Genomic DNA, 22,541 nt, shown 5'->3' with positions numbered 1-22,541 from the left:
GCTGGGCCTCTGCTCTGAGCTGCGTCTTGTCTGACTGGGGGGCAGTGGATTTAATGAACTCTGCTTCACTTGCCTGCCAGGCTAATCAGCAGAGAATAGAGCACACACACACACACTGAGAGTTTTAAATGACCTCTCTGTGACTGTGTCGCTTCGTGTGACACTGTGGACGGCATCTCCATCCGTTGCCCAGGGAGACAGCAGAGAGAGTTCCGTTTGGCCGCCCGCAGCCTCGCTCTCTCTCTTTGTCATAATCAATCCAATTATGGGATTACATCATGGATTATTGACCAGTCCCCCAGAGTCCATTCTGTCTGGATGAAATCCCTTATTACAAATTCTCAGCCAACGTACTGTCAGATGATTTTTTTGCTTTACTGGTGTAATACCAACGCTGGCCGTCAGAATTCCTACACACACACACACACACACACACACAGGCACACGGACATGGACACACAGATATGGACAGTTGACATGTGTGCGGATATGGATGTGTGTGTGTGTGTGTGTGAACGTACAGTGTACCTCACAGATAAAACCACAAGCATGGACACACACAGACATGGATACGAGTGAGTGAGTAATCCACAGAAGACTGGGTAGGAGGTTTGGCGAGGACACACACACACACGCACACCCACAAACTCACGTTCACACAACTACCAGAAGGAGGAGAGCTGAAACAGTTAAGCCCCCACCGAAGGAAACAGGCGGTTGTAACTAAGTGTCCAATTTAGCGAACCCCCTGTCGTCACGGCCCAGTGATATATGGGGTCTGAGCGCTGCTCTGACAAAACAGCCGACAGCCTTAGACAGCGTTAGCCTCAAGACAAATGAGAATGATTTAAAGCACACACACGAGGTGAATTACTGACTCCAGTTCTGTGAGGCGGGATGGGGTGTGTGTACGTGTGTGATACGTGTGTGTGTGCGTGTGTGTGTGTGTGTCTGTGGTGGGGGGGGGATGTCTTACTGTGCTCAAAGTACGAGCACTTCTGGACATCCACACAGGCGTTGGAACATCCACACACAACACACGGGCACATTGTGGTGATATACTGCATACTGTACTAACACCATCCACACTGCTCTTACATCCACACACAACACACGGGCACATTGTGGTGATATACTGCATACTGTACTAACACCATCCACACTGCTCTTACATACACACACAACACACGGGCACATTGTGTTGATATACTGCATACTGTACTAACACCATCCACACTGCTCTTACATACAAACACACATTCAGCATGGACTCTCTGTTTTCCTGATGACAGTGCGTGATGACAGTACTGTAACACTCCTCAGACCACATGCTTCCACAGCCCAGAGATAGCTCTCTACACCCGATATCTCTGCTGTGGTCGTCATTATCCACCGACACGTCAGCACGTTTAACCTTGCAGACCTGTTCAGTCTACTGGTGACCTAACAGGAAACACTGAACAGCCCTGGTTCAGGAGGAGAGGAGAGGAGAAGACAGGAGCGGAGAGGAGCGGATAGGAGAGGAGTGGATAGGAGAGGATAGGAGAGGATAGGATGGGATAGGATGGGATAGGAGAGGAGCGGAGTGGAAAGGATAGGATAGGGAGCATATGGTCGGACAGACACACTGAACCATGACTTGAAGCCATCAGGGTAAGTTAGCGCTCACCTCGTCAGTCTTAACCCAACAGCCAGTGGAGCTGACACAAACACACATTCACGCAAACACACACACACACAAGCAAGCACATACATACAGTACACACACACACACTACTGCTCAAACACTGACAAAAAAATCAAGGTCATGGTCTTCATTACAGAATAGTGGCGATAGAGAGAGAGAGAGAGAGAGAGAGAGAGAGAGAGAGAGAGAGAGAGAGAGAGAGAGAGAGAGAGAGAGAGAGAGAGAGAGAGAAAGAGAGAGAGACCTAGAATCAAGAGAGAGCTAAATGGATTTTTGCAACATTCCTACTCCTTTAAAGCCAACAGTAAGAACTGAAAATGAATGACAGTCCATTTCATATGGTATGTGTTTATGCGTAAGAAAATGGACTTAACTCTGCAGTATCTATTAATAACAATCTAATTCCAACACCACAGAGATATGAAGCACAAATACAAAAGTCTTCACCAACAATTCTCCAGCTCTTATACCATTGGCTAATGAGTGTCTTGGTGTGCAAGGGCTCACCGAGGCTGTTTCCAGACATTTGGCTGCTACGCTAACTAGCACGGCTTACTCTAATTCCCTCAGAGAGAGAGCCAGCGCCAAGGACTCCAAGAGATCCAATAGCTTTCTTTTCTTTTCTCGCTCCCTTCTTCCCTCCATGCTAATAACCATCCCTTCTCATCTTCTATCCCTCTCTCTGCTAATAACCAACGCCAATGTGCTCTGACACCAAGCCAGGAGACGGACCTCTCTCACACACACACACACTTGTGCACACACACACGCAATCTCTCTTTCTCTTCTCACAGACACTCACACACAAACTAATCTTGTTAGCAGTAGAAGACAAGGCTTTAGAATGGGATGGTCGTAGAAACGTGTATACCTAATACCAAGCTTATACCTAATACCAAGCCAGGGCAGTTACATTAAACAAATACAAATACATTAAATTATTATTGTTACCCAGCAGGGAATGTGCACGTGTGTGTGTGTGTGTGTATGGGAATACTGTCTGTGTGCAAATGTTTGCATAATAATTCTCAGAACATTATTGGGTTAGCTGGGTTAGCTTGGTTAGCTTAGTCAGCTCACTGTAGATTTTGTATCACTGTGTATGTCGCTGCAGCTTTACTCTAAATCTTTCAAACACAGCCACAGATAAAACAACCCAGTCCATAGAAAGGTCTGCCAACTGTTATCGTCTTCAACACACAGAGAGCTCCGTTACATTACTCTGATTAGCTTCCCATGTAGGTGCTGAGGTCACAGAGCTGCCAGCCCTGTCGTTGGGCTGACTTATGATATCTTTATCAGGCTTCTTGACTCTGCTTGCCCCTAACCTTGCTTCTTCTGTAGTTTGTAACGGCCAGTCGACTGCAAGCTCCCACACCTGCTTAAGCACCAACCCTGATCTAACCTTGGAGCCAAGAAATATAATGAATACTATTACAGATTACCATTATCCCAGGTTTTATGAGTGTGTATGTGTATGCAGGTTTGAAATAGGATGAGGTGATACTGATCAGGCTACTTGAGGAAGGAGGTGAAGCACCTACAAAGACACAGGAAATTGACTTCATTGACGTCACTCCACAGTGTATCTTTTGTGCATGTGTGTGTGTGTGTTTGTGTGTGTGTGTGTGTTCTTTAGTCCTACCAGGGCGTGACATAGGGTAGTCAGGCGTGGGAAGAGTTGATGGTGAGTTACAAGGATGATGTGTGGACTGTGGCCAACATGACTGGTGTCAAAAGTGTGTGTGTGTTAGTGTGAGTGTGTGTGAGTGTGTGAGTGTGTGTGAGTGTGTTTTTGTGTTTGAGCCAAGCCACAGAGGCAACAGGGGTCTGCGTGCCAAGCCTTTGGTGACAGCGACAGTGTGCATGTGTGTGCGTGTGTGTGTGTGTGTGCGTTTATGACTGTGTGTGTAAGTGTATTGTGTGTGTGTGTGCAAGTGTTACTGCATGTGTGTGCTTGCGTGTGTGGGTGGGTGTGTTTGCCACTCAGTTGGTGGGATAGGTGACCTTGGTGGAGCTTCCAACCGTGACACAGTAAGCAGGAGATGTCACTGTGCCAGCCTGGCATACACTCAGCACCCCTCACACAGACTACCAGGAAACAGCTCCATAGCCACCATCATCTGAACCCTGGTCTTGGGATCGAGCCCTAGTCTCCCAACACTAACCTTTACATCTACAAAAATCCATAAGGAAGACCTCTAATGGGACCTTTGGACCTTCAATATAATGTTCTTCATCAGGATGTAAGCAGTAGTGTGTGTGTGTGTGTGTTTGTGTGTGAGAGTGTGTGTGTTTGTGCGTTACAATGGTCCACCATCGACCAGCTCCTGTCATGAGACCAAGATGACCTGGCTTAGACAGGTCTCATTTAACAGGCTCAAAACCACCTCAAACTAGTTTACTATCAACTGACCACTGCTGTTGCAAGCCTGCAGTACAGCAGTACCACTAAGCCCTACTCCACTCTGTAATACATCTTTTATTACCAAACTATTAATGTTGTATGAAGACCGAACAAGATACAAGCTACTGAATCAATCATTGTGAATGTAAAGGCTCGTACACATCAAAACGTAATGACTGTACGTCCACAGATTTGACATGTAGTGGAATACTAGAAAATCTCTGTTGAATAACTGAGATTTATTAACAATTAACAATTAAATAAATTATGAAACGAAAAACAAACCGAAGCTGTTTTACTTCTGACCTTGCTAACACTGAAGTGACCAATCCATCACTAACAAAGGCTACATTTGGTCTGACCAATCAAAACCTCCATACATGTCTCTTTACAGGAAGTCAGACCAAAACAGATCCAGATTTTCATGCCTATCATCTGATTACGGATCAGTTGTATCATGGCCTGTAATCCATCTCAAGTATGCCGTCACCTTGACAGCAGATGACTGATGTCACCATATCTATCTCCACTTCCTTTTCATCCTCGCACTCTGAGGTTCTGCCCTTGCCAACATGCCCTTGTAACCCCAAGCGGCACGTGGACAACCCTCCATCCATCTCGCCTTCTTTTTCCTCTTCTCCGACTATTACAGTGGATCAATATGATAGATGGATGAGCTGTGTAGCCGCCGAGCTAAAACCTGATGAACAGCAACCCAGGACAGGAACAGCCTCTGCATGGATGTAAAGACAGTAACCATGCTGTGAGGTTCCGTGTAGAGAGGAGGGGGGACACAATGGAGATTTTGTCTCGCCATAAAGCTCCTTCAGAGGAATCGCTAAGTAAAATAGAAGTGAGATAAGTTATTTCAGTCCTTTCAGCAAACCTCCCCTATCATTAAAAGTGATGAATCATTGGTTTCATTATGCCGTTTTACACTTTGAGCCTCGGCTTTTGAAACTCCGGGGGAGCAAGCCGAGAACGCAGAGAGATTTGAGAAGCCACTCGCCTCTCTCCATCCCCCTCTCCATCCCTCCCTCCCCCAGCCACCCGTCACAACAAGAGAAACGATAGAGAACCTTCTGTGAAGACAGTCACCACAGGGGGTAAAACACACCAGTAAACTCCCTCCCTACTTCCCGCCCTCAAACCTAGCCCCCCCTCTTCTCCTCCCCTCCTTCCAACAGGCCCCCGCTTCTCTCTCTCTCTACTCTACTGCAATCGCTCTCTTTCCCTCTCTCTCTCCCTCCTCTCAATCCCTCCCTCCCGCCCTGTGTGTGCTGTTACAGTCACAGTCACGATAGGAGGATAGAGCCCTCGGTGATTAAGTGCTTCTAATTGGAGTCTGGTTAAGATTCGAGGACGGAACAATGAAAAGCTGTGATGGACGATGGCGTCGTTTCTCACCTCGGTACGAGAGAGCTTGTTATGCAAGAGGGGGGGGGGCAGTCATGTGGTGTCCTGAGGTAGTGCCAGACCCATGGCAAAAGACTGTGACTAAACACATGAAAAGCCGGTGACAAGTTCTGAATGCAGCGGGAGGAAGGCCTGACAGGAAAATAACAGGTTGAGAAAAGGTAGAACAGAAGGACGGGGAGAAAACAAGCTTTCAGACATTCAGAGAAAAAGTGAATGCAGAGAGAAACACTCAGGAGAAGTGTGAACTATGCAAAGAAAGAGTGTCTTGGTAACAGAAAGTGTTAGTAGAGTGTGTGTTTGTTTGGGGGCTCAAAATGACAGCATTCTGCTTGAATAAAAACCCCTCTCGTCCTACATTCGGAAGGCAACTTAACCACACACTACACTAAGCCAGCATGTGAGTAAATTGGGCAAAACATACTACCCGCATTTAAAATGACAGCAGGAGCACTTTTGAAATGATCGTTACGATCAGTAATAACATGTCTTGTGTCTTTATTAGATCCAGTAGTGATCCAGTGTATTATTACAGTGACGACGGTTTGAGATTGGACACGATGCCAGACGTCTTCACGACGTTCTCCTCCGGTCGCGTGGACAACCCGTGTGCGTGCTCTCTCCAGAGGCCGTGTGACGTCACCGTGTGCAAGAGTGTTCAACAGTGAGGAAGAGTGTGTGTGTTTGTGTGTGCGGTCCGGAGGCTGTGTAACTGCTGCCGCCATCCTGATCCCAGATGGTGCATTTACGTAAGCACAACGCACGTTACACACACACGGCTAAGCATGCAGGGCCAGGGGTCGAGGCCGGCTACCAATACATACAGAAGCAGTGCAGAGCGTGGATGGAAGAAAAGGTTCCGTGTTTGGAACAGTGTGTGTCCCAAGAGTCATGGCTGGAGTTCACCGTACTGAATCACTAAAGTAGAAGAAAGTTGACTCTGTGGAACTGTATGTTTTTCTGTCCTGAGAGAAGTGGAATGGTGAGGGTCCGTGACCCGCTACAGAAATGTACAAAGTGTGTTGGACTCCCGTGAGCAGACAACGAGCCAAAAGCTGACTTCATAAAACGATACGTTGCTGAATGCCCTGTGAGGAGAACCGAGGAACAGAGTGTCAATGTCACGACATTCAAACAAGACCTGCGTCAATGGAACCCAATGTCAGGATGTTTGTTTTGAGTCCTGATGTCCTGGCTCAATTCCACAAAACCTTTTGGACATCGTTTGGCCACGACTTTCTCCAGCCTATGTATCTATTCTACTTCAAAGAGTTTCTCATAGGGACACCCCGTTCACCAAACTCTCTGTGTTCGAGAGGTGAAACTATTAACAAACAATATGTGGGTTTGATTTGTATCATTGTGCACACTTTTGAGCCTGTTGCACTTGGCTTCACTGTACTGAAACCTACTCAACTGCACCTCAGGCACTACTTGCTTGCATGAACATATAGAATACGAGTCATGGAATGATCATGAGCCGGGTCACGGACGCCCCCCAGTGTGTGACTAGTACAGAGGCCCTGGAGGTCTGGAGGGCTCTGGAGGTATGACAGGCCCTCTCTCCCTCTGTTGATGTCCGATCGTCTGTTCCCCTAGCTGGGCAGATGGAGTCTAGCGTCTGGGGGGGGGTTGGTTAAGAGCAGGAAAGCACGCACACACTTCACGGTAGCTCTAGCTAGGAGCGAGCTCGCGCGCGAGCGGGGCAGACGTTAGCGGGAGGCAAGGGGGAGAGACAGGGTGAGAGACAGGGGGGTGTGGGGGGAAGGGAGGCAGGGCTGTGTTGGGGAGATTGATGGGTATATTTAAATTAATACGCCAAACTGACAGCAAGCCAATGGAGCGAGACACAGACAGAACAGGACTCTTATGTCAGGCAGCACACGCTGACTGCTGAGCACATACACACACACACGCACACACAGACAAACACGCACACACACACACACACACATACACACACATGCACGCACACACGTGAAATGCACATTTCCTGCACCATAGTCAGCAAATACACCGAGAGAAATCACACTGGCCGTCAACTAGTCCTAGATTTCACACTGACAACAAGTCCTAGCAGTTAAAGGGAAAGAAAGAGGGAGAGAGAGACAGAGAGAGAAAGGGAGAGAGAAAAAGAAAGACAGAGGGAGGGGGACAGAGATAAAGAAAGAAAGGAAGAGGGAGAGAGAGGGAAAGATACAGTGAAAGAGTGAGAGATAATAAAAAAAAGACACTTGCAGAGAGTAAGCGGGAGAGAGAGACAGAGAGAGAGAGACGGCACTAAGGGGAGGAAGGTCAAATGAAGTGTAATTGAACACTGATCTGAACACTGACTTTAAACAGTAAATTCCATTTTCACCTTGCGCCATACACACTTCACATTTGCACACCATGATCTCTTCCTTAAAAAAACACAGACACACACACACACAGACACGCACACACACACACACAGACACACACACACGGAGACACACACACAGACAATAAGCTGGGGTGTGCTTGGAGAGTGTCCTACCTAATTTGGGCAGGGAGTATTTGACTTTGAAGTAGTCCTCGTAGAACTGCAGCATCTTCTTGGTGATGTGGAGTGCATAGTCCCCTGCTCCACTAGCAATGGCGTCTGGACGCGCGTACAGGCGGATCTGAGGGGACAGGAAGAAATGGAGAGAGAACACCATAAGAAGGAGAGGGATGAGAGGATGAGAGAGGGGGGTGAAGAGGACAGGAGCTGTTACCCCTCTGCATTGGACTGTTTGTTTATTCCTCAGCTCGCTGGAGAATTCTGTTAAACGTCCGACTCTGTTAGAGTAAGAAAGAAGCCGGCTCTCTGCTGATCTGTGTGTGTGTGTGTGTGTGTGTCTGTTTTCACAGCCAGGGACCTGAGCGGTAGAAGCCTTGCGACTCTTCCAGTCTGGGTTTCACAAGATCCCCCTCGTTCAAGTTCAAATTCAATTTCAAGTTTGCCATTGTGCTTGCTCGTGCTTGCTGTCTGTGTATGTTCACAACACCTACACGGCACGGCTAAGTCTAACATCATTAACCCGCTCATTGAGTCTTCATCCCTCCTCCGCTCTATCGCTGCACTGAACATCCTCATGTCATCCATCACAGGAATGACGTGCAGCCATTCCAGGTGATGCTTATGGCAGCTGCGACTTTAGGAGCACTAAAACCTGCCTGGAGGTGAAGAGAGGAGAGGTGAGAAGTGGAGAGGGGAGGAAAGGGGAGGTGAGAAGTGGAGAGGGGAGGAGAGGGGAAGAGGAGGTTTTGCTCTGTGTTTTCCTCTGTAAGAGAGTGATGGCCTCTCAGAGGCAAAAAGGGAGGCTGATGCATTTTCCTGAAACACACTCATCCATCCATCGCTGTGCTGAGCAGATGGGAACACCTCTAGCCTGGAGTAAAACGTGGGGAGTAAAGATGGCTTCCCTCACCTGAGGAGGAATGGGATGGGAGGCTTTAAAGCTCATGTACCTCATACTGAGTAATGGGCTGTTGTTGTTTGTGGTGGCCCCTCCTAACAGTTATTGTTTATGCTCGGGTAAATCAATAATTCCATACTCACAGTGCACAATCCCTAGCTTGCAAGGCGTGACAGCCTACATACATTCCACTGGGACAAGAACACTAGCCTTAACCGTTGCTCAAGGAGGCTATTATGCTAAATGTTTCACCATCAGAGCATTAACACAGGCAATGGCTAATTAGCATTTTCTCACAGGGGCTAATCCCCCTGGCTGCTGATTGACAGGTGAGGACAGGATGTTATGGAGATGATGGTGTACAGGCAAAGCGCCTATCAGCAGAGCAGCACACAAAGGGAAGAAACTTAATAAGACTGGAGACTTACAGCTACACAGGGTATTCAAGGCTGCGAACACCAAGGTGTGCATAGGCTTCGACGTATGTGTGTTTGCGACGTGCTAGCTGATGAAGGGTGAAGCGGGATTTTACGTTACACACACGTTCTGATAACAAGCGGAAACATGTATACGTGTGTGTGTGTGTATGTGTGAGTGTGTGTGTGTGTGTTTGAGTGTGTGTGTGTGTGTTTCTGTGTGTGTTCCAGTCCACAGGGAGTACAGGGAGATAATGACTTTCTTCGTCAATTTCTTCTTCTCTCTCGACGGTGTCCTGAGGTCTTGGTGCCAGAGTGGGCTGCTCAGGTCTCTGTTTCTGAGGGCTGTGGCCTGCTGCCTGTGAGGGATGGCCTATCTAGAGGCTAGACAGGACACACACACACAGTGTATACGGTATCATTGTCTATGGGTAAAACAGTACAGGAGGAGGCACAGGTCATGCATGTCATTTAAATCACTGATGGAATGGTTTTGAGATATTTGTATGTGTGTGTGTGTGTGTGTGTATGTGTGTGCGTGTGCGTGCGTGTGTTATAATGAGCCCCCAGGCAAATGTTGAGTGGCATGGGACGGACATGATGAGAGAATAAGGACACACTTGTCAATATTTTTTTTTTGTCATTTAGCAGACGCTCTTATCCAGAGCGACTTACAGTAAGTACAGGGACATTCCCCCGAGGCAAGTAGGGTGAAGTGCCTTGCCCAAGGACACAACGTCAGTTGGCATGACCGGGAATCGAACTGGCAACCTTTGGATTACTAGCCCGATTCCCTCACCGCTCAGCCACCTGACTCCCTATATGGACACATGACACATGTCGGTCAGCCAATCACAGCCGTCTGTGAGTGGCTCCCTCTTCTCACGCAAGGTTCCATTTCACATACTTCAATCCCACTGTTAGCATATAGAACGGTGCTTGATCAGTGTTTAGGCTTCCTATAGGTCTCATATAATCTAGCTTGCTCAGTGAAGCACAGCTGGCCTCATCCTCCCTGGTCTGCTCGAGACTCAGCAGCACCTGAGCACCGCTGGCATGCTGCCCCTCCCCCTGGCCCCTCTCCCTGGCCCCTCCCCCTGGCCCCTCCCCCTGGCCCCTCTCCCTGGCCCCTCCCCCTGGCCCCCCTCCCTGGCCCCTCCCCCTGGCCCCAGCTGCAGTGCTGTGGGCCCACAGAGCCGTCAGGCCGGAAGCTTGGCTCAGTTGAGCTTGGCTAGACTTCTCAACTGCCAAAGTTAGGAAGTGGAAGTTTACATAGGACTGTGTTGATGTGGCGCTGGGATGCTGGGTGGTTGGGGGGGAGGATTGGGGGGGGGGTCCAGGGGGAGGATGTCTGAGGAGGGAGGGAGGTGCCCCGCTGACATTACTGCAGAAGGAGTGACGAGGAACAGAGTTCTCTACATTCTGATACTCAATATGGAGAACGTGCACGTGAAATAACTGACGCTGGATCTCTCTGTCCATCTCTTTGTCTCTCTCTGTCTCTCTCTCGCTGTCTCTCTCTATCTCTCTCTCTATCTCTCTATCTCTCTCTCACTCAGTGCGAGTGACTCCGGTGACCGTTCTGTAGCACTGAGTAGAACCGCCTCAGACACTGAATCCTCTCTGCTGCTTCTCCCCGCTCCACCACCCCCGAACACGAGCCTTCCGTTGCAGCAGCCCTCGCTCCGCGGCCGCCGTGCACCTCCATGATGGATGGAGCAGGGGCCGGCGTTACCATGGTTATATGATTGATGGGCAAACACCGGTGCAGGGTGCGAGAGAGGACAGGAGTGAGTGGGAGAGGAGAGGAGTGAGGGGGAGAGGAGAGGAGAGAAGAGGAGAGAAGATGAGAGAATAGGAGAGAAGAAGAGAGAAGAGGAGAGAAGAGGAGAGGAATAAAGGGGTGCAATGGGGATGACAGGAGAGGAGAATTAACTCTGAAAATAGGGGGGGGGGTAGATAGAGAGGGACATTGTTTAGAGCCCCATCATTGAGAGAGGAGCCGGTGTGGGGGTGATGATATGAGTGTCCTTGAGTAATGGTGTGGGTGATGAATGAGGAGCAATTACACTGATATGACTACTGGTGTGAGTGGGGGGGGGGGGGGAGTATGGCGGGGGAGACGGAGGTGCAAAGTTAACAGCTTGGGAAGGTGAGAAAGTTGTCAAGATAAAGCAAAGGCAGCTGACTGGTGGCAGGACACCAGGGGAATGCTTAGAGATGATATTATCAGACGGTGACTGCGGAAGATGGATATGACGGACCTTGAGATGGCCTTGGAGAGCGCTCCAGAACATACAGCACGTGTACATCAGAAGAACAGCTAGATCCATCAACCAGTTCCCCTAACCACCACTTACTATAAATGGGATTTATTGTAACTTAATCCAATGTAATTCCATTAGCAGTAATCTCCTCTATTCACCAGTGCTCTCGACTCCACTTCGACAGGGTACTAAAGGTATACAAACTGCCCCTCTCTAACCCTGCAGAGCAGGGAAGTGTACCCTGACATCAGACTCACCAGCACCCCGCTGTCCGTCAGCGCCTCTCTGTAGGTGAAGTTGCACACGGCCCATGCCAGGTAGTAGGTGGACATCCTGGGCGTCCGGGAGAAGGCGTTGGTCACCCAGCCGTCGTCGTTGGCGACTGAGGCCTCCACGGGCATGTTGGAGAGCGACAGGTAGGCAGGGTCGTGGCGCAGGCTGACCCGGAAGGTGGCCTTGTAGATGGGCTCGTCGAAGCACGGGAACGCCTTCCTGGCGTGGGTGGGGGAGAACTGGGTGACCGCCATGTACCTGGAGGAGAGTGGGGGGGGCGGGGGCGGGTTTCACATTAGATAAGGGGAAAGGAAATAAGCCATTTTAAATGGGCCAGGAGTTATTCTTGGGAAAAAAAGGCAATTTCACCTTGGCTCATCGCCTCTGAAATAAAACACCTGGCCTTAGAATACAGATGAGCAGGGGTTTCACTCACACACACACACACACACACACACACACACACACACACACACAGCCGTACCGGGCTGTAGGTCTCCGTTCAAGCACTTAGTATATGAGACAGTATCCTCTGCATGTTTGAAACAGCCACCTGTGAGCCACACTAGTGTGAGCTATTGACTCTGTGTGACAGATGCACACACTGAGGCGGTCTTTGTTAACATCCTGACCTAAAGACAAGGGCTTTTGCGCACAAGCCACTCATTTTACAAGAGGTGTTTTTTAATGCAGAACACACTCCTCTCACACATGCCTGTTACATAAACACCAGTCTAGAGAACACCACTGGGGACCCAGGCATCTGTTAATCTCTTCGTGTTTATAGTGAATGGCATTTGGCTGTGTACTAACCAAGTGGATTTTGTAACTAATTACTATTCTAAACACATACACACACACACACATACACCAGTACTCTCACACAAACTGCACAATCAGGAATTTGGATACAAAGATACAACGATCTTCTAAGTCTGATTGGCACCAGCTGTATGTGTGTGTGTGTGTGTGTGTGTGTGTGTGTGTGTGTGTGTGTGTGTAGACAGACTAAGCTTCAGCAGCACTGCTAAGAGCTAATGCAGTGATCTCCTACATCATCAGACAGCAGGATTAGGAGCTATCACACAGGAGCAGATCAGGGAGAGGGGAGGAAGACTGACCCTGCACTCCTGCCCTTCATCCTCCTCTCCTGAGGCATCAGACACCAGGGAACACCTCAGACTCCCTGGGCTACCACCAGCTGGTTTGACCCACACAGCCACTCTGGTCACAGCTATATACTGTATCTGTGTGTTTGTGTGTGTACATGTGTGTGTGTGTGTGGTGTGTGTGGCATAGCTGTTGACACCACTTGGCGGCATGCCTTGGTGTTAGTTTAAAGATTAACCTGCTTCATCCACACACACACACACCTAATCCCCAAACCTCACTAGTCCTCCTCTGGCTATCCTCGTGCTGTTGACAAGACAACGGGGGAGTCAGCCTCTTGACCAAGGGATCTAAACCCTTTAGAGGAGCCCGAGGAGGTAGCTGATTGGCTGATAAGAGGCTCCAGAGTGGACATGCAGGGAGAAACTCAGACTCTGTGATGTCAAACTGCTGTGCTCTTTCAGGAACGGAGAGAGAGAGAGAGAGAGAGAGAGAGAGAGAGAGAGAGAGAGAGAGAGAGAGAGAGAGAGAGAGAGAGAGAGAGAGAGAGAGAGAGAGAGAGAGAGAGAGAGAGAGAGAGAGACGAGCAAGAGGGAAACGTGAGGTGAGGGGTGGGCCGTTTCCCATCAGTCTGTTACCTTTTGTCTCCCACGGGAACCAAGGAGCCAAGCTGCGGTGCCGATCGAACCAAACTCCGATCAATCGGATCAATGGAAACAATTACAATGATGTCAACCACATCTCAATCACATAGTCAGAACAAGCCGGTAACATATCACAGCATACAAATTGGCCAGGGAGCCAACTCCTGGTCTGGACTGATAGAGAGAGCATCACAACCTGAGCATGTGTATACCGGATGGTTCACCAAGCTAACAGAACATCTCCCTTTTACCGAGGTGGACGGAGATAGAATGTTTCATGTTTCATGACGGATTGAGAATAATATCATTTCCTCTCATGGTTACTTCATTCTCTAAAACCAAATCTCTCTTCCTTCCTCTCCAGGGCTGTCGTGCAGACATGCGGCTCGTATTTCTGCCCCCTGAGACAGAATCGGTAAGACAACCACACTTCCGCATTCCCCTGCCAGGGAAATTGAGCAACAATTAGCTAAACTTCGTCTCTACCGGCATGTTGACCAAGCGGTGGCCAAACATCTCGATATCAATTAAACAGGAAGCTAATGAAGTACCGGGGCTGACTGGATGTGATCATCCTGTCTCCAGCAGCCTAGCTGGGCTACGAGGATACCTAAGCCTGGCTAATAAACACCACAGAGCTCCAGCCCGGGCGCGGCCAAGCCCACAGCCACAGCCACACAATGCCACAGCAAGGAAGGTTGGCTTTATTTGATCAGGTTTGGATTTTAGCTGCTATTTTAGATTAGGCGTACCCTGACGGCTGAGAGAGCAAGAGAGAGAGTCTGTGCGTGTGAGAGGGATGTTAAGACAGGGAGGCAGAGGATGAATGGAGAGGAAGAGAGAGGGACCAGCGAGATCAGAGCAGTGGGCAAGCTTTTGGCAGCACAAGAAAGACCCAGCAGTGTGTGCTTATTGGCAAGGTGAAGGTCTAGGCAGGAGATCGAAGAGGAGGTATTAGAGGGAGGGAGGGATGGAGGGGTGGAAGGGAAGGGGCCAGGGGCCAGGGGCCAGGAGAGGAGGGGGAGGAGGGGGAGGGGGGACATCGTGTGGCGAGGCGCTCTAGAATGTTTGGGATCATGTTGACCCCTGCAGCTAAAACCAAGGCTTGGGCTTGATCCAGCTCCACCTGGTCTGACACAGCAATTTGACACACACACACACACACACACAGTTCACACACAGAGACACGCACTTACACACGCATATGCCCAAGCACAAAATACACACACACACACACACACAAAACTAGACTTGAGACAGACTGACAGCAGAGAGAGATGTGACAGTAACTGTGCAGCTGTAAGAGCAACACTTTTGACCTCCTTTGCAGATAATGAGCAATGATCATTCGAGGGACAGTGTCACAAGTGTCCTTTACAAATTCTTACATTGCAATTACACTGAGAGATAAAAAGGCTTGGAAGGGTTCACTATGTGTTACAGACGAGGATCTCTCGAGGTCTTCTTAGTGTATAGTATTTATTGTGAGTCAGTGCGTAACAAGTGAGTCTATTACAGTTTACAACTTAATGGAGTGTTAGTGTGCTTCATTAGCAACGGTGACAATTAAAGATCTATTTCATTAGAATCTGTTCTAATACAATTATTCATTCAGGCAGATTTGCAGATTTATTTAGTCTCTCTCCAGTATTTCTGAGGCACGTTCCATTTCCCACAGTGGCCAGTGGCATCAGTGTAATTGGCATTGATTTCCTGTTTACAAATCAGTGGTGCCACCTCCAGCTATGATCCTGACTAGTTGAAGTCACCTTGCTTTAAATGACCACCCTTCACCACAGGGTCAAAACAGATTTCTGATCGTTCAATTACATTTTCACATTACAGATACCAGTAATCACATGTTTAAATGTACTCATAACACTTGACTGTTATTCAAATCCTCCTCTGTTATGTGCCTTGCTTGGGATAAATGTGTCTGCTAAATGAATACATTATTATTGTTACATTATCAGCAATGCTAGTCCTCAGATCAACCTGTTTCCGTCTGTCCTGATGAGCTGGTTGACTAGGTGCCAGTCTATGTATATCTTACTGACTGGATACCAGTCTATGTGTATCTTGCTGACTGGTTAACTGACTATTCCTCATCCCACTGCTGCTCTATGGTGTCAGGTTATCATGGACAATACAGGTAATTAACAAAGTTTACACTAAATAATGTTTAAAGTCAGATGTCACTCCTATGATTTGAATAGGTTTAGTGTCCTTTGACTGACTTTGAAGTTCTGCAGTGACTATGAATGGGACTGTTCATTAAAAATAAAATAAAATTGCGTGTGAAGAACGTTAACAACACGGGTGACCCGCGCAAGATGTTTGGTGCGTAAACGGTTACCTTTTCTCCCCGTGCAGCACGTAAGAGCTCCTGAAGAATCCCAGGAGCTCATTTTCAATCTGTGCCTCGAACGTGATGTTGACTTTGTATGTTCTCATTGGCTTCAGTTCCCGGTGCAGTGCTACAACGTAAAGTTGGTTGGACGGGTAATGAAACTGACGGTGAATCCTCATGACGCCCGGTTTTTTATTATCCGAGTACACAGTCACGCGCTCTATTTCGAGTCTGTCCGTATGTAACACGATGAACTTGGTGGAATTCACACACTCAAATTCGATGTTTACCTCACCGGAAAACGTAAAGTTGTCCATGTACACTGACAGCCTCAGGTCGTAGTGGCGGGGTCGCAAAGCCGTCGGCAACCGTAAATGTCGCCACGGTTGGGCTTCCTCGTCTTTGTGAGAGGGATTCCCATCCCGGGACTGGTTAAACTTGGCATTGGAGCCGTTGCCTGCACGCGAGCTGCTCTCTCCGGCGCACTCTTCAAACCGGACGCTCAACAGAACGGCCACTGCAGTTACAATGATGAGCGTGAGGATGGAGATTGCGAAGCCGAGCACCAGCCGTTTATGCACGGTGATGTGCCGTTCGGTGGTCCTGGGGCCGGACCACGACGCTGTCGGCCCACTGGTCCGAGAGGCCTCTCCCGTTCCGCATGCTGTTCTCTTCTATTCCCATTGGGCTGAACGATAAGCTTTTACCGCGCTTATTCTCCAAAGACATCTGATGGATAGGGGGTTTGGTTAGGGCGCAACAGGGAGACGAAATGTACACAGCTGAGTTTCATCAGATCCGAATGTAGAAGCTGAAACAGTCGTAAATGTGCCCCGGAGAAGCAGCCGTCTGATGCCCCGAACAGTCGGGTAACAATTGCGTCACGAAATACTGAAAGTGGCAGAATCAACTTTCTCAATGATCAGTCTAAACCGTGATATCAAAGACAATTGTTAATGGATAATCTTCTTATCAAACCTATTAGCTGCTCTCTTCATTGTTCTAATTCTTCAGGGCTCCGTCTCCGAAAGCACAAAGTGCTGTTTAGAGCCCGAGCCATCCCCGGTGCTGATGCTGATGCTGATGCTGCTGCCCTCGGTCCTCTCCCTCCAAGCGGTGCGCGCATATTGAGAAACGCTCTCACTGCCAAAGCGACGGGTGTGCCGCGCAGCACCGGATAAACGTGCTCTTTCAAACAGCGTCGTTAAAATCCCAGCCCACTCTTGAACAGAAACTCTCAACGGATCTCAGCCTGCAAAGAGAGAAACAGAGAGACAGAGAGAGAGAGAGAGACAGAGAGAAAGAGAGAGAGAGAGAGAGAGAGAGAGAGAGAGAGAGAGAGAGAGAGAGAGAGAGAGAGAGAGAGAGAGAGAGAGAGAGAGAGAGAGAGAGAGAGAGAGAGAAAAATTGGATCATTCGCGACAGCGAGCCAATGAGTTTCTTAGCCTTTTCGCGCTGCCTCAGAATAAATTGATGGAAATCGTTCAGAGATGCGCAGTAGAACGGCGGGGGTTCTTGTTCCTTTTAGAACACAGGCAGGCAGGCGTCCTTCTCACCGGTAAAGTACTGTTTGTAGGGAAACACAACCGCACGATGTCTAGTCAACATTGATGCGTGAGACGAGAACAGTTGTCTATAGGACACCAGCTTTGTAATACGCATTTTGTTTGATGTGTGGTATTGAAATATTTCTGTCAGGCTTCCTGCAACCAATGATTTCTCTAATAGGGCACGACGCATCTCCACTCCCACACGCGACCTCCTTTCCACTGACTTCACTTAGCCTACCCTCCAGAACCTCAATAAGCGTGATTATATAAGGGAAACTTTAAAGTAGTGCGTGTTACTGGTTGTTAAGGGACTGCTTAGTGATTGACCCGCAAGACAATCCTATCTTCCATATTTAAAATAGAGTATTTCTTTGATTTGAGAGTTTTAAGTCACTTCAAATCGCACAAGGACTGTCGGGACAGTGTGTTGCAGTCAGTGTAAAACATATTGTCTATTAACGGCACCGCGGTTATTGCGCTGGAAAGATATCAATAGGCTTTTGATGCACAACAGTGGGCAACATCCACAGTCGTTTATCCTCGCCACCTTGTGGACAGTGGAGGAGGCTCTGCGGCGTCACAATCACAGACAGCCTCAATAGTTAGGCTGCCTCTCCTTCTCATACAGTATCTGTTTTAAACCAACTAGGCAGAAACAGTATCATAATACTGCAGGCAGTGGAGTCCATCTGGCGTGGGGGGCTGCTAAGAGATGCATTAACAGCAGGCTATTAACTACGATCTGCAGGCTACTTCAGCTGGCCAAAAACTGCAAGGGTTTTGAGTTTATTAGCCATTTGTAACAAGTACAGGTACATTGGAATGATTTGGTCCTGATCCTCCTGACAATCCCTTCGGTATTTGGGTGTACAGTATTTGAAAGCCAGTGTACAAATATATTATAAAACCTAATTCTGGTCGAAGCCTCTCAATCACTTTTATTACCACTGTAATTATGCTCTCTTTAAAAAAAAAAGAGTCTCTTCATGTCAACCATTACAAACGACGTCCGTGCATGCAGTAGTTGTGTGGCAGGTGTGGAGCCAGGCCTGCTCATGTGCTGGAGGACTGGCCAGGCTGCGCACGCCAGAATAGAGGAGCGATGGCCAGGTAGCATATGCTATCACTGCTGGTGAGCGGTGATTAACACTGGGACTCGTGGTGTTGTACCATGGAGAGCACGCCTCAGGCCAACACAGCAGTGCGAAAGAGAGGAGGGGAGGAAAGAGAGGAGGGGAGGGAGGGGAGGAAAGAGAGGAGGAAAGAGAGGAGGGTAGGAAAGAGAGGAGGGGAGGGAGGGGAGGAAAGAGAGGAGGGGAGGAAAGAGAGGAGGGGAGGAAAGAGGGGAGGGGAGGAAAGAGAGGAGGGGAGGAAAGAGAGGAGGGGAGGAAAGAGAGGAGGGGAGGGAGGGGAGGAAAGAGAGGAGGGGAGGGAGGGGAGGAAAGAGAGGAGGGGAGGAAAGAGAGGATGGGAGGGAGGGGAGGAAAGAGAGGAGGGGAGGAAAGAGAGGAGGGGAGGGAGGGGAGGAAAGAGAGGAGGGGAGGGAGGGGAGGAAAGAGAGGAGGGGAGGAAAGAGAGGAGGTGAGGGAGGGGAGGAAAGAGAGGAGGGGAAGAAAGAGAGGAGAAAAAGGGTAAACCAGAAAGAGTGTCTTGGGAGGATGGAACACCAACCGTAATTAAGATTTTGAATAGAACAGTTGTCCTATGCTGCTAATCAATACAAGTGCTTAAGAAGCACATATATGGAGTGTGTGTGTGTGCTTGTGTTTTGTATGTTTGCAGCATACATTTGTGTGTGAGTGTGTTTCTTTGTGTGTGTTTGTGTGTGTTCAACAGTGTGCTGTAGTTGTTGCAGGGGTACAACTGAGTACAACGGTACTTAGGAATGGTTCGCTTGACCCGATGTTAGTTTCCTCAAGGATCACAATGACTCTTGCTCAGAGACTTGTTGCTCTTGTGGTTAGTGGTAACTGATTTAACATTGTTTGTACTCGCTGTGATATATTGTTTTTTATTATTGTTGCTTGTCTTTTTTTTTTTTCACAGGTACACTTGCACTTATAGCAGTTCATGTTGTTTAATTGTAAACTTGTTTAACTACTTGCTCTTATGGTTCTTCCCTTTGGCACTTACTTTGGTTGTTCACAATGTGTGCTTCATGTTTTGGCTACTCGCAATGTTTTGTGGCTATCTCGTTGTTATGATCAGTAACCTATGCACTTTGTAAAGCTCTCTCTTGGAAGGTGCTTTGGATAAAAGCGTCTGCCAAATGAATAAATGTAAATGTAATGTAAATGTAGAAGGGAGGTCGTGATGCTGGAGCAGAGATCTGGGACATAACCCATGATGAGTTTTGTCCTGTGTGGGTAGAGCAGATCAGAGACTGGTTTTATATTGTGTGTGAAATTAAAATAACACATGTTTTCCTCCACTAGCTTCCCTTTCATCCAAACAGCATCAGGATGGTCCTGGTTGTGTGTGTGTGTGTCACATCAGAGTTCTTCTTGGTTCTATTGTGTTTACTGTTCCTGCATATATGCATCTTGGGCCTCTGATTGTGCACGTCACAGACCGTACTATTCCAAAAAGAAGTGGACATGTCGGCTGTCCAAGTATGAATGATGGATGCTACTTTAAGTACATTGCTTTCAAGGAATATTAAATATTCATATCATAGTTGTGTGTGTTAGTGTGTTTGGCGATAGTAAGTGAAAGAGAGATGGACGGGGGCAGATTCGGGGAGAAGCTTTTAGCATGACCTTATTTTTTCTGCGTGGACAAGCTAACTGACCACTTTCTATTTCTGTACACAATGATGCAAACAGGTCGCCTACGCTCCTTTGAGTGTGAGTGGGTGGGGGGGTTGGGGTTTGTGTTCTGAATCAATTTATGAATCAGGTTATTACCATCTGCTGGTCTATGGGTACAATCTTCAGAACTACTTGTGGCTTCTTTAATTACTCAGGTGAAAGCATGTGTGTTTGTGTGTTTATAAGCCACGTTCTCCCTGCCTTTTGTGAACAGTGCTCCAGAGTTCAGAATTCTGAAGTTCAAAATTCTTCCTACCCTTCTCCCTCCCTGGCTTACACACCCTCTCCTCTTCTCCCCATTCATTTCCACCTCTGCCCCCTCTCTTCTCTACAACCTCCCCCTTCCTCCCCTCACCACAGTCAGCCACAGTCTGCCAGCCAGGGACTCTAATTGCCCAAGAAGTGTCAGATTGGCAAGGTGTGGGTAAAGAAATGTGTGTGTAAAGGTGTCAGAGTGTGTTAAAACATGGTTGAGCTTTTCCACTGGTCAGTGGAGCAAAAGGAGGAGTGCAGGCACGTGATGTGTAGACAGATTGTGCCTGTTGAAACGTTCTTAACACACACACACACACACACACACACACACACACAACCCACACCGTTGTGGTACTCAACCTTTAGCTCACATGTCTCAGGGAAAAGTACCCTCTAACCACAGATTCCAAACCCACATCGTTTCAGTTAAGCCTCAGCTTAACCATTACAGGAGAAAACACTGTATCTGAGACTGAGGGATAAACATTTCCCTCCTCTGCCCCACCCCTTAGTTATGTATCTGCTCCCTAGATCCAGCCCTCTGGGATCAGCAGGCTGCCAGTGGAGCTCTCCCACCACAGAGAAGAGCTTCTGGAGCAGGGGTAAACGACCACAGGCTACACCCCACGGCCTACCCCACCACCACCACTTCCTATCCAGGCACACTTTGAGTCCCACAAAAAGAGCAGTGAGAGAAAACTATTGGTTGGTTTAATGACACGGTTGACCTGTCTGTCTGAATACTGAGGGTCATCAGTATGTTCTTGTGGCCATGTGTCAGAATAGAAATGCAGTCAGCTGTTGACATGTCTGACATGACATGTCTATTAGACCTTATACCCTCACACAGCCACACCACACTACACACACACACACACAGTCCCCATGCAGTATAAATTGTTCTGCATCTCAACCCTTCCTTTGTGCTTCGAAATAATTTAAAATAGAAAACCATGTATGTAGACACACACCCTGATGACCCTCGACATTGAAGTATTTTCTCTCTCTCCATCTTTCTCTCTGTTCATCACTCTGCTTCACCTGACCCCCTACTCCTCCTCCAGGGTGTGAGCTAATGATTGGGAGATGTGGAAATGAGTCAGAGCAGAGCATGGCTGTGGTCTCTGCTTCAGGCTCTGAAGGACATATTTCCTTCTTCCTTGCCACCCATCCCGACCCCCTGCACATAAACCAATAGCTCGCTGGTAAAGCAGCCCAGGGGATGGTGTGTCTTTGTGTGTGTGTGTCTCTGTGTGTGTGTTTGTGAAAAGGACACCCCCCTCCCCCACGCAATGATGGGAATTGAGTTCGGACAGCAGAACATCAATGTACCTTGTGGGCCAGCAAGCTTCTAGTCAGAGCATAGGCTGTGTGTGCATGTGTGTGTGTGCGCGTGCGTGTGTGTGAAAGAGAGAGAGAGTTTCTGGGGAATGAGCCTCTGTCAACGGACCACCTCAGTCTAATAGAAAATAACGTTCTGATGAGGGAACAGCACCAGCTGTGGACCACCAGATGAAAGTCTGGTTCTGGGTCGTCCTGTTGCCAAGACACACTCCCTCCTGGGTCGCCTGTGTGTGTGTGTATGTTTGTCCTTACTCGGAAAAACAATTTCATCAGAGAACAGACAGGACTTTACAGCAAATCTTCTATATGATTGTGTGTGTGTGTGTATGTACGTGTGTGTGTGTGTGTGGACCCAGGGGAATTGGGGACAAGCAGTCACATGGACCAACAACAGACGGTTGCTACAGACCATTGGCTTTGCCCCACCCAGGGAGGCAGCCAGCTGTGTGTGTGTGTGTGTGTGTGTGTGTGTGTGTGTGTGTGTATGTGTGTGTGTGTGTGTATGTGTATGTGTGTGTGCGTGTGTTTGTGTGTAAGGGGGGTGACATCTCGGTCATTACATAGAGATACGGTTCTTCTTCTGCCAAGAC

General features: G+C 48.3%; 1 protein-coding gene across 1 annotated transcript in view; it reads right to left on the bottom strand.

Moving 5' to 3' along the window:
* Positions 1-16,676, bottom strand: part of LOC136960303 (thyrotropin-releasing hormone-degrading ectoenzyme-like) — a 72,802-nt gene extending 56,126 nt beyond the window's left edge. The window contains 4 exon segments of the mRNA XM_067254743.1: positions 8,029-8,155; positions 11,873-12,146; positions 15,999-16,600; positions 16,602-16,676. Of these exon segments, the coding sequence (XP_067110844.1) occupies positions 8,029-8,155; positions 11,873-12,146; positions 15,999-16,600; positions 16,602-16,676 (1,078 nt within the window).
* Between the last annotated feature and the right edge of the window lie 5,865 nt (positions 16,677-22,541).

This window comes from Osmerus mordax, chromosome 17 (assembly GCF_038355195.1).
Source record: "Osmerus mordax isolate fOsmMor3 chromosome 17, fOsmMor3.pri, whole genome shotgun sequence".
NCBI lineage: Eukaryota > Metazoa > Chordata > Actinopteri > Osmeriformes > Osmeridae > Osmerus > Osmerus mordax.
The sequence above is the reverse complement of the archived record's forward strand: the minus strand, read 5'-3'. Positions and strand labels throughout refer to the sequence as shown.